This window comes from Electrophorus electricus, chromosome 19 (genome assembly GCF_041902795.1).
Source record: "Electrophorus electricus isolate QZ-2024a chromosome 19, ASM4190279v1, whole genome shotgun sequence".
NCBI lineage: Eukaryota > Metazoa > Chordata > Actinopteri > Gymnotiformes > Gymnotidae > Electrophorus > Electrophorus electricus.
The window spans coordinates 7,597,501-7,610,109 of record NC_137515.1 but is presented as its reverse complement, the minus strand read 5'-3'; the positions used below and the strand labels follow the sequence as shown (position 1 = coordinate 7,610,109).

The 12,609-nt window shown below is 42.2% G+C and overlaps 1 protein-coding gene across 6 annotated transcripts in view; it reads left to right on the top strand.

Annotated features, from left to right (window-relative positions):
* Window positions 1-12,609, top strand: part of rabgap1 (RAB GTPase activating protein 1) — a 52,425-nt gene that overhangs the window by 27,824 nt on the left and 11,992 nt on the right. For all 6 annotated transcript variants that reach the window (XR_014118735.1, XM_027008303.3, XM_027008298.3 and 3 more), the window contains 7 exons: window positions 4,454-4,567; window positions 6,011-6,085; window positions 6,497-6,622; window positions 6,798-6,941; window positions 7,071-7,112; window positions 7,294-7,422; window positions 10,493-10,585. Coding sequence is in view for 5 of the 6 variants with exons in the window: in XM_027008303.3 (XP_026864104.2) it covers window positions 4,454-4,567; window positions 6,011-6,085; window positions 6,497-6,622; window positions 6,798-6,941; window positions 7,071-7,112; window positions 7,294-7,422; window positions 10,493-10,585 (723 nt within the window). In the remaining variant the exon portion in view is untranslated. The remainder of the gene's footprint in view (window positions 1-4,453; window positions 4,568-6,010; window positions 6,086-6,496; window positions 6,623-6,797; window positions 6,942-7,070; window positions 7,113-7,293; window positions 7,423-10,492; window positions 10,586-12,609) is intronic.

Here is a 12,609-nt window from a genome sequence, read left to right as displayed (position 1 = left end):
AGGTTTATACAACCAACATGGGCCAACTGGCTGAAGGGTGACTGTATGGGTGCAGTGGGCTAACTGGCTGAAGGGTGGGGGTAAGGGTGGAGTGGGCTAACTGGCTGAAGGGTGGGGGTAAGGGTGGAGTGGGCTAACAGGGTGGGTTTTTTGGTGCTTCAGTAATATGTATAGATCAGCATCTGTAAAAACACAGCATAAGGATGGAGTTACACTTAACACAGTTTTACTAACTTGCACAAACATATGAAATCACTAACACACACAAACACACATACACACAAACATACGCATGCACAGACACACACATATACACACACATGCACATACATATATGTGCATGCATCCATGCCCACACTCACTGTTGAATATGGCATCACGTGGGTAATTTTGTCTTCTAGGTGACCACAATAAAAATATTTAATATTTTAATTTAAATGATTTTTTAATTAAATGACACTTTGATTTGTTGTCCTTTTTAAAATGAATATCTATGTACGAAACAGAAGCAAACAATAAATAGTGATTGAAAATGTGATGAGAAAGTGGTTATTGAAGACTATTTAAATGCCTTTGTTGTGTATGCATTGGAGTTTTTAATGATGATTTTTGATCTCTGTAATGCAGTCTGTGTGGCATTTAGAAATATTTATTTATGTCATATTATAAAATATTTGTCTTGGTTTATAAAAGTTTATATGCAACTGTGACAAAAATGTCATAATTTTGGAAAAATATCAGTTAGGTAGTTTGACAAGCAGAAGTGCATTTATTTTTCTGGCATTCTTAAATAGTCTATAGGTTTTCTTATAGCCAGAGTACCACAACAACAAAAAAGTGTATTTCACTCGAAAAGAGCTGCTGTTATTGAATGTTGAGATTGACCAATGGTAATGTAGTACATGTTTTTCCATAACTGGTCTAGCACTGTTGTAACGAACAATTCCTGATGACAGTCCTAGCTTGGTTCTTGGCATGAAAGAGTTTCTAGTTCTAGTGTGGCAGAGTTCACATCCTAAGGCAATGTGAAACTGAGCTTCAGGAATTATGGTGATTTCTTTTTGTGTTCACAGGTGTTGGTGTGCCTGTGTACACGTGTGTGTTGTTTTGTTGTTATTGTTTTAAAGTGAAGATGTTTTTTTCTGTAGTCCCAGTGTTGCAACACTCATGGCATTGGGAAGATGGGAGGAACAGTACCTGTGTTTGTGATTTTGCCGTTATTTTGATGGTAGAGTGCATGATGTTCTCTCTTTGAACCTTCTTCCCCAGTTTCCTGAGGGAACTATGCTCTGCATAATTAGAGTGGCACTGTCCCGCAAGACCCTGTCCACATCTTTTACCTGTCTTGGCACTGGAAAATTCTGCATTGCTTTCATATTTGCTGTTTGTCATAATACCTTCTTTGGATATGACATGTGCAAGTATGTTAGAGTGCTATAGGAAGTTAAGTTTTTTACGATACTGGTCCCACTGATTCTAGGATGCTGCACAGTTGACAGAGTTATAAGTACTCTTCGTTTTGTGAGTACATTACTACATCATCTGTACAGACAAAATAAGAATTCCCCTGTGCAGTCCTTTAAGATATGAGTCATCAAACTCTGAAAGCCATGAGTCATCAATCTTTGAAAAGTCACTGTGGCATTTTTGGTGCCAGGAAAGATTCAAAAATTCATCTAAATTAAATTATTATATAAATTGCCTTTTGCTGTAAATACTGTTTTTGGAATACTGTTTCAAACAGATTTGCCAGTAGCAACTCTTTATATCCCGCAAACAAGAAATTTAGAATGTCATTTCTGCATCATCATGATCCATCCAGCTATGTCTTTGCATTTAGTTCTCAGTAATGTCCACACACTCCACACATTGCCAAGGACAGGTCATGTGATACACAAAAACAGCATTAATTACATGAAATGCTGCTCTGCTATTGGGACTGGGTAGTCCGTCCTTCATGTTGGATAACATCAGTGTGCCTCAGCACTTTGATACACAAGTTAAGTCCATCAAACATTTTCCCATTTATATTATTCAGCTTCTGTCACATCTGCTTGCCTTACCAGTTCTTAGACGGCTTCCACAGTAGCTACTGTAGCAGACTTCTGGTGACTTAAAGGCTAAGCACCACCTAATGGACCACCTAATGGACCCTTCTTCAACTACATTGACGGGAAAACCCAATGTTGCTCCAGAATTTCCAGAAAGATGCCGAGTGATGTCATGGGTGTACAACTGAACAATGCCGCGGTGAAACATCATTATGGCTGACATGGACTGCAAATTTTCCTGTACTGTTTCTTCATATTCCAAAGATGTTGTGAAAATGATATATATCATAACAGTGAAATTCAACCATTTAGATTTGAGCCAGAGATGGAAGAACCTAATCCAGTAGTCAGAATTGGGTATTCCAACTGGTAAAAACCTTTTATGTTAACCATTATACTGAAAACCTATCCTAAAAGTAAAAAGTATTACTAAAATTAATCTTTTAACAATTATTTATAGCTGGGACATTTGATTCTCTAGCTAGCTACTGGTTATATTTCTCATTTTACTAGCTTGCCGTGTGACTAGCTAAGTAACTAGTTAGTAGTGCTCCCTTTTGCTAATAACCAATGTCTTAGCTAGCTAACTTAGCTAAGTTAGCTAATGTATTTGCTTTAGTGGTCTAATGTGCATTTTTGGTAGTTTAATCATATGTGTCTAGGTAATATGTCTAGCATTAGGATGTATGCATTATCATAACCTTCTCTTCTGCGTGGCTGACCAGTAAGTTTCTAGTGCTATCTCCATACACTAAAAAATGTACATGTGCATCAGTGCTGCGCATCACCTTTAATCCTTCTTCCAGTTTTTGAAATAACTCTTAAGCACTCCTTCGTAGTCCTCCTGTGTGCATCTTGCCTCAGCCTATACCCACACACACCCACACCCACCCTGGGCTGGCACACAGGTGTTCTTAGTGTGTTAGATTGATTACATGGCTCTGATGAACGCGTGCTCAACGGCAGTGAAACAATCATTGATCTATATCAGGGGCGGGGCCGTTGATCTATATCAGGGGCGGGGCCGTTGATCTATATCAGGGGCGGGCCGTTGATCTATATCAGAGGCAGGGCCAATTGGTTTACTCCACCCGCCACCCCAAGCTACACCCCATGCTAGTGGTGGGGGGGGGGGGGGTGTCAGAGAGGAAGAAAGGGAGTGAGGGAGAGAAAGAGAGGGAGTAAGAGGCTTTCTTATTCATTTCTTTCTGTCATTCTACTTGTGCTTGCTTTCCTTGTGTTTTTTGCCTTCCTTCTTGGACGTAGCCTTGCAGGCTGAGAGAGATTCTCATCATGGCTGTTGTATTTCTGCTCTGGCTGCTGTTCTGCTCCCAGAATAGTCTGGGACCTCTCTGTGTGTCTCTCTCTCTCTCAAGTCTCTCTCGACTGTATCACAAGCAGTTTTTAAGATAATGTGTGTGTATTATTAGTAATTTTTCCCTGAACAATGAATGCCTGTATGTGAATCATTTTAAATGTACACACGTGCTTGGCTCTTTCATTTACCAGATTGTTTGCCAGTGTCTGCTAGCGAGCTTTTGAATTAATTTCAGCTCAGTGAAAGGGAAAGACCTTATGTAGCGTAATAACCTCCAATCCAGGCATTCTAAAAGGAAACAGTGATTATCCTGACTAGCAGAGAGCTTCAAACTGCCAGTTTCTCCCATTTCCTCTTCTCTCTGTCCTGTGCTGGCTGTTCTGGCCTGGCACGAGCTGTATGGAGTGCGAGCCGTAGCGGCTCAGAGCCGCTATTCCTCTGGCTGCGCATGCAAGTGTGTTCATCCTCCGGCTACGCATGCATGTGTGTTTGTCCCGTGGGTGCGCATGCGTGTGTGTTTGTCCCGTGGGTGCGCATGCGTGTGTGTTTGTCCTGTGGGTGCGCATGTGTGTATGTTTAACCCTAACCTTGTAGACAGGGTTTTGAGGATTAGGGTCAACCCTAACTTTGACCTTACAGACAGGTTTTGAGTATTAGCATATACAACCACACCTCTTTAACTTCACGATTTCAGACACTTAAACATGCACAAATGGCAAATGTCTGTCATATTATGAGTAACTTGGTAGAAATCTCTTTCACACATTCTCTCTCTCTCTCTCTCTGTCACACACACTCCCACACATGAACGACTTCCCTACTTTGTTCATGTTCCAGTTGGGGGAAAGAAAACAAGAGCATGCACTTGGCTAAAGCACTATGTGTGTTCCGTCCTATAGTATACACACACCAGAGTGTGTGTTGTCGCCCTCTAGTGGGAAGCAGACCACAGTGCTCTGGTGTGTTTCAGTGCAGATGTGCTCCATCCTGTAGCAACTCACAGCTTTGCCTGAAATAGCACTGGATGCTGTTGTGCAGTTGCTCATAGAAAATTCTCTCTCTCTCTCTGATTGTGTGTGAGCAGGAGTCTCCTCAGGACAGTGCCATTACCCGAGACATTAATCGCACATTTCCAGCACATGACTACTTTAAGGACACAGGAGGGGATGGCCAAGACTCGCTGTACAAGATTTGCAAAGTGAGGAAAACATCTCTCACTCACTCACTCACTCATACACACACACACACACACACACACTCTCACACACACACACATTCTCTCACACATATACTCACACTCTCTCTCTCTCTCTCTCTCTCTCACACACACACACTAACTCTCACACACTCTCTCTCACACACACACACACACACACACTAACTCAGTCATGCTCACACACACACACACACACACGCACACTCTCACACATATACTCACACACTCTCTCTCTCACACACACACACACACTAACTCTCACACACTCTCTCTCACACACAAACACACACACACACGAACTCTCACACTCACTCACACTCATGCTCACACACACACACACACACACACACACACACACACACACACACACACATGCTCACAAACACACACACACACACACATACACTCTCTCTCTCTCACACTCACTCTTGATCTGTAAATGATCTCAGCCTTGGAAAAAAGAGGCGTCATGTCTGTGCATGTCATCTAATCCAATTTAACAGATTTCCTTTCATTTATAATCACTAATGCACTTCTAAAAGACCTTTTTGCATGTCTCATGTCTTATTCATAAAATGTGGTGAATTGGGTGGTGTTGAAATGTCCATGTGACATGGTCACACGTTCTGATCATGAGAGGTGCAGACCGACCCAGCAACCCCCTTATTCTCTTGGCAGAAATTTGGCTTCAATTCAAACAGAACCAATAGCCATAGAAGACAGCCAGACATTTGTTTACATGTGTACATGTACATGTACATGTACATGTGCTTTGCTATGTCTGAATTTGCCACAGCTTCAGGTTTTCTGGGTCACTGGGTTTAGTAGTTATGAAGTCTCTATGTTTTTTAGTTATAAGATTACTGGGTTTAGCATATGAGCACTGGAGTAATGATTGGGGGCAGAGATTGATTTGCCGTGTATTAATAATTCAGCAAACCCTGCTCCTTGGCCTCTTAACTGCCATTATTTAGATGTGTATGGATTTAACTGCCATTGTTCAGAGGTGTATGGATTTTCCTCTGTTGCTCCTAATACTTCTTCCCACTCCTCAGCTGACGGTTTAGTCAGAGCTTGGGCTGCCCTTGCGCAGTGTCCACCGTCACTTTAGATGAATACATTTCAGCTTAGTTTTTAGAGATCCTAGACCTGAGAGGTGTGTGGGGGGGGGGGGGGGTTTGTGTGGAGCCAAAATGGAGAATCTTCTTCTAGCCACAGATGCCACAGAGACAAATTAAACAACGCCAGGTGAACCTGAGTAGTTTCATCATCCATTTATTCTTTATGAGATATTGATAGCTGTTCTACTTTTAGGTCTGTCTCTCTTGCACCGCGGTTCTACCTATGGTACTTTGCACTAGTTATTGATAATGAACTCCATGTCCCACAGACCACTGTGAAAGCCGCATGCCCCTCTTTCCCCAGGCGTACTCTGTGTATGATGAAGAGATCGGCTACTGTCAGGGCCAATCCTTCTTGGCAGCTGTGCTGCTGCTACATGTGAGTCTCAGGTGCCGCGCCAGGTAGTAGAGAACTGTCACACTGCCTGTACAGCCAGTTCACCTCACCTTCACAAACACACATACAGCTGAGATGCTTCACAGGTGCAGTCTGTTCTTCAAAAACTGACTCTTAATATAATGACAATAATTGTGCATTTAAAATGTGTGATTTGTATGTGTGCGCGCGCGCACATGCATGTTCGTGCGTGTTTGCTCTATGCGTCTGTGTGTACATGTGTTTGTGTATGTGTGTACATGCATGTTTGTGCAGTTGTTTGTGTGTGTGTTCGTGCCTGTTTGTATATGCGGTTTGTGTGTGTGTGTGTGTGCGTGCGCGTGTGTGTGCGTGTGTGTTCATGCGGTTATTTGGATGTGTGTGTGTGTGTGTGTGTGTGTGTGTGTGGGCCAGATGCCGGAGGAGCAAGCATTTAGTGTTCTGGTGAAGATCATGTTTGACTATGGCCTCAGGGAGCTCTTCAAACAGAACTTTGAAGACCTACACTGCAAATTCTTTCAGCTGGAGAGACTTATGCAGGTGTGTGCCTTTTAATACTACATATGTAAATGCATGTATTTGGAATTTTGTTTAGATTTATTTAACCAGATTATGACATGTAAAATGACTGTTGTGTGTGTGTGTGAATGGAAAATAGTGCTCAACGGCAGTGAAACAACCATTGATCTATATAGTGTTCCCTGTTTTCCTGCAGGAGTATATTCCAGACCTGTACACACACTTCTTAAACATAGGGCTGGAAGCACACATGTATGCATCCCAGTGGTTCCTCACCCTCTTCACAGCCAAATTCCCCCTCTACATGGTCTTTCACATCATCGACCTGTTGCTGTCTGAGGTGAGCTGCTCCTCTTCATCCTGCTCCGCTTCATTTTGTTACGGACATGTCTTGGTCTGCATAAATCTTACATTTTTGCTTTATCCCTTTGTCTTTTTTTTCTCCATTCGTTCTTTCTGTCTAATGCAGGGCATCAGTGTCATATTTAATGTGGCATTGGCATTACTGAAGGTAAGGAGATACGCACATGCACTTATGAGCGTACGTGCGTGCATGTGCATGTATGCACCGTGACTGCAAGTCTTACAAAGGTAACGACAGAGATACAGTCTGTGTGTGTGTGTGTGTGTGTGTGTGTGTCTCTGTCTGTGTTTGTGACCGTTGTGTCGTCCATGTCTTCTCTGTTCTACAGACATCGAAAGACGACCTGCTACAGGCTGATTTCGAGGGTGCACTGAAGTTTTTCCGCGTGCCCGTGCCGAAGCGCTACCGCTCCGAAGAGAATGCCAAGAAGCTCATGGAGCTAGCATGTAGCATGAAGGTACTCGCTCGTTTAGCATCTAGACAGATGATGTAGCGCTGCACTAGGGAGCTAATTTAGCCTGCTTTTGACACTTCTCTCCATGTGTGTGTTGAAATAGATCTGGTCATGTAACTCGTAGTCAACAGACACTAACCTTGCTGTAGACAGTGGCACCTTTACACCCACAGTGTTCAGACAGACTGTTCAGTGCCACTCGCACAGTGCTGTATCCAAACTGTACTGGTTCCAGTTATATCTGCACAGTGCTGTATCCAAACTGTACTGGTTCCAGTTATATCTGCACAGTGCTGTATCAAAACTGTACTGGTTCCAGTTATATCTGCACAGTGCTGTATCCAGACTGTACTGGTTCCAGTTATACCTGCACAGTGCTGTATCCAGACTGTACTGGTTCCAGTTATACTGACTCTGTGCTGTATCCAAACTGCATCACGACTAACAGCCATACTGTTTCAATGCCGTATTTATTGTAAATGACTTTTTTAGTCAAGGAATATATTTAGTGTGTATCTCACTCACTTTGAAAAACATGGTGCCTTGAAGTGTTTTCAGGCATATTCAACATTTAAAAAACAAAAACCCTTGAATGCAAGAAACATTGAGGCAGTTTTGGCAAGAAATGGAGAAAGACTGTATCTTCCATCTTCATTCCATCAGGGTTAGGGTAAGGGTTAACCCTAAATGGAGAAAGTCTACATCATCCAGATCTTTTACAGCAGTTAAATGTAACAGCTTCCTGAATTCCTGACACTTTTTAAAAAATATTTTAAAATTCAGGCAGTTCCAGCAGGGGGCACTGTGGTTTTATGGTAGAGACCCCATGAACCATTCAACAATGGCAGGTTATGAGCTCACTCTTATTATAACCGTACCTCATTATTATCCTCGGTTATGAGGTTATTTTGCGTCTCTGAGACAAGGACATATGTGCATACTACTAAAAGATGAGAATCACTTTGTGGAATTAAGCAATTTTATTTAGAAGAAAATCATAATTAATCAAGAAATGCTACACAAAGAGAACACTGGCTCCCATTATTATCATTAATCTAAACTCCTCATTAGAGAAACCACTGATGGAAATGCAGACTGGGTTATTAGTGTTACAAATGCATGCACCACTCGTGCAGTGTGGCGCCATTATAAACATATATAAACATTTCTAAATATGTTATTAACATATATAAACACTATATAACCATATATAAACATTATATAAACATATATAAACATCAATGAGGCCCTGGCCTCATGTAGTCATGGAAACGCTTCACTCCAAAAAGCTAATCATGCTAACCAGGAAGCGTGGTTGCGATCTGGCAGCCAGATATTATGTAAATCAGGTCAGGCTAACTGGTCCCCACTAACATTACTCATTGTTTGCTAGGGTAGCATTTTTTTTACACTAGCCCTAGTGAATGAGCTAAACGGGGAAAGGGTATGTGTTTGCACATGTGCGCGAACGTGTACATGTGTGTGTTCTTATAGGAACCCGTCTTCTGTTAGTTTGTGAATTGCTGAGTCTCTGTTGGGCATCTCTCCCACTCATTCTCCTCACAAAACCCCCATTCTTATTCTCTGTCACGCACACACAGAACCCACCCCATAAGCGCTCTCTGCACCTTTGAAAGCATCTGTGTGTTTAAGCTGGGCTGTGGTACGCTCAGCTCCAGCTTGTGTGTGGCCTCTCCTGGAAGCTCCACACACACCCCACTCTTCAATTTTAAACCTAAAGCAGAAAAACAAATCCCCCACACCCACCCACAAACAGCCCTAGCTCCCTTACAAGCCCTAGCTCCCTCTACTAGCTCCCTTACAAGCCCTAGCTCTCTCTACTAGCTCCCTTACAAGCCCTAGCTCCCTCTACTAGCTCCCTTACAAGCCCTAGCTCCCTCTACTAGCTCCCTTACAAGCCCTAGCTCCCTCTACTAGCTACCTTACAAGCCCTAGCTCCCTCTACTAGCTCCCTTACAAGCCCTAGCTCCCTCTACTAGCTCCCTTACAAGCCCTAGCTCCCTCTACTAGCTCCCTTACAAGCCCTAGCTCCCTCTACTAGCTACCTTACAAGCCCTAGCTCCCTCTACTAGCTCCCTTACAAGCCCTAGCTCCCTCTACTAGCTCCCTTACAAGCCCTAGCTCCCTCTACTAGCTCCCTTACAAGCCCTAGCTCCCTCTACTAGCTCCCTTACAAGCCCTAGCTCCCTCTACTAGCTCCCTTACAAGCCCTAGCTCCCTCTACTAGCTCCCTTACAAGCCCTAGCTCCCTCTACTAGCTACCTTACAAGCCCTAGCTCCCTCTACTAGCTCCCTTACAAGCCCTAGCTCCCTCTACTAGCTCCCTTACAAGCCCTAGCTCCCTCTACTAGCTCCCTTACAAGCCCTAGCTCCCTCTACTAGCTACCTTACAAGCCCTAGCTCCCTCTACTAGCTCCCTTACAAGCCCTAGCTCCCTCTACTAGCTCCCTTACAAGCCCTAGCTCCCTCTACTAGCTCCCTTACAAGCCCTAGCTCTCTAAACTAGCTCCCTTACAAGCCCTAGCTCCCTAAACTAGCTCCCTTACAAGCCCTAGCTCCCTAAACTAGCTCCCTTACAAGCCCTAGCTCTCTAAACTAGCTCCCTTACAAGCCCTAGCTCTCTAAACTAGCTCCCTTACAAGCCCTAGCTCCCTCTACTAGCTCCCTTACAAGCCCTAGCTCCCTCTACTAGCTCCCTTACAAGCCCTAGCTCTCTAAACTAGCTCCCTTACAAGCCCTAGCTCCCTAAACTAGCTCCCTTACAAGCCCTAGCTCTCTAAACTAGCTCCCTTACAAGCCCTAGCTCAAACACTAGCTCCAGTGCAAGCCCTAGATCTGGGTAACACACACAGACAGACACAAAAATACATTCACAAACATGCACGTGCAAACATACATGCACATACACAAACACACAACATAATCACATGGACAAACGCACACACGCACAAACCCGCATGTTCACATACATGTGCACTCAAACCTTCACCTGGCATTTCAGGTCACATATTCCTCTACAAGTAAAATAGCTTTGTGTGTATTTGTGTGACAGATCAGTCACAAGAAATTGAAGAAATATGAAAAAGAATACCACACAATACGAGAGCAGCAGGAGCAGCAGGAGGCCCCAATCGAGAGATATGAGGTAATGACTGTTGGTGGACCTGTAATGACTGTTGGTGGATGTTGGTGGACCTGTTATGGAAAAACACTCAAGTTTGTAAGAACACTCAGTGTGTATGCTTGAATGCATATACATGATATTATGCAGTACCTAAATTTATTTACATCATAAAAACATCTATTTGGTCTAATGAATATTTGCATGCTGTATGTACATCCTGTGATATTCACATTCACATTCACATCCTGTGATGTGTGCGAATGTGTGTGTGTGTGTGTCCACAAACGTTTCCTGCTCTGTGTTTCTGATTAAGCTTGTCACAGTAGCAGACCTTTGACTTCGATTAACAATACCATGTGTAGCATCACAATTCTCGATACCAAACTTATACCTTGGCATAAAAACCCCACAAAAATAGTCATTCCTTTGTCTGAATGGAAAATGTTTACTGGACTGAATGCAGAAAAATCTTATTGCAAAAGTTTGATTTTGAAATGGAATCTTGCTAAATAATTACTATATAATAAACGAAATACTTCAAACTTTATTTTTCTGTAATTACCTTAGTGAGTTTCTATGCCTGTTTAAGGTACTTAGCTATGAAATCCGGTGCCTATGTGGTCTTCCATCAGCTTCATTCTCCTTGGACTGCTCTGGTTAGTCTGTTTAGGCTTCTTTGGGGTCTTTGCCCTATTTTGTCTCTCTCTAGCACAGATGTAATGGTAACCTGCCTGCATGAGTTCTTAGTAAGAAAAATAAATAAGAAGAACATTCAGAATTAGAGGTTAAGTTGTACAACCAATACTTTAAACACCAAGAGTTTACCATTTAAAATTAGCCCATATGAAATGTAAGTTTGGTAGGCTACATGCTTGATAGCCTATGTACGATGGAAATATGTCACGTAAGCATCATGAGCGCTTCTCATAAACTGCTAAATTCTCAACGGAACAGTTTCACTATAAACCACTTAAGAAAGCTCCCTGGCCTTTATCTTTGCTAACCTGTCGTCTCAACACTCAAGTTGCTGGTGTTGCCTGCTTTGCAGTGGAGATATTTATAACACCTTTTGCATGTTGGTTTTGTCGTATTTGCTATTTGGCCGTTTTCATCAGCGGTACAGGCAAAAAAAAAAAAGCCCACACTTGACTCCTTTAGCCAGTTTTGCGCACAAGTCATGGACGTAAGAGAGAATATCTTTCGTTTTTTGGATGGCATGCTTCCTAGCTAACCAGGTTACTTTCTTCCATATAGTTTATTCTGCCTTCTCGCTGCTCGAACCAGATGGCTTGCGTGTGTCGCCCATCTGAGTCAAATTATGCAATTTGATTCTCATATCCAGAATACTGATTCAGTTCCTCAGTCTATATTCATTATTGAAAGCAATGAATGTTAGTGTGTGTGTGTGTGTGTGTGTGTGTATTTATTTGTGTTGGTGGTCAAACTTTTTCACCACCTTCCTAAAACTGTCCCGAAGCATATTTTTGTATGTTTGTTGACATACTTCTTAGCTAGAAGCTCCTAAAGTTTGTTCCCCAAAATGTGGTTGGCAAGTTGATAACATTTAACATGGCTTTCAGAATCATGTTTAAATAAGCCACAAAGTTAAATCTACCAAATGCAACCAACTGTAACTTACTTAGGGTATCTCATAAATATTACATCAAACTTGTTGAGATAAGAACAGTAGTTTTTGAGCCCTAGCCATTTAGCAAGCTAGTTTAGGTTGTTAAAGCCTTCCTAACATTACAATTCCCACATAACATTTTTCACATTTTCTTACAATGTTTATATATATATATATATATATATATATATATATATATTAATATACATATACATTCTAATTATACAAACAGAAAACATTGTATATGTTATAAAGAGTTACCACTTCAATATATTAAGCTTTGAAAGCTAGGAATTAAAAGTTTTACTCAGGAAAGATTACATCCAGTATTGGCATGCACTATTTCACAGCACCCAATGATGTCTGCCCATCGAATGGCAAACAGGACACAAGGGGGAGCTCTGAGTGTTGGACAGCA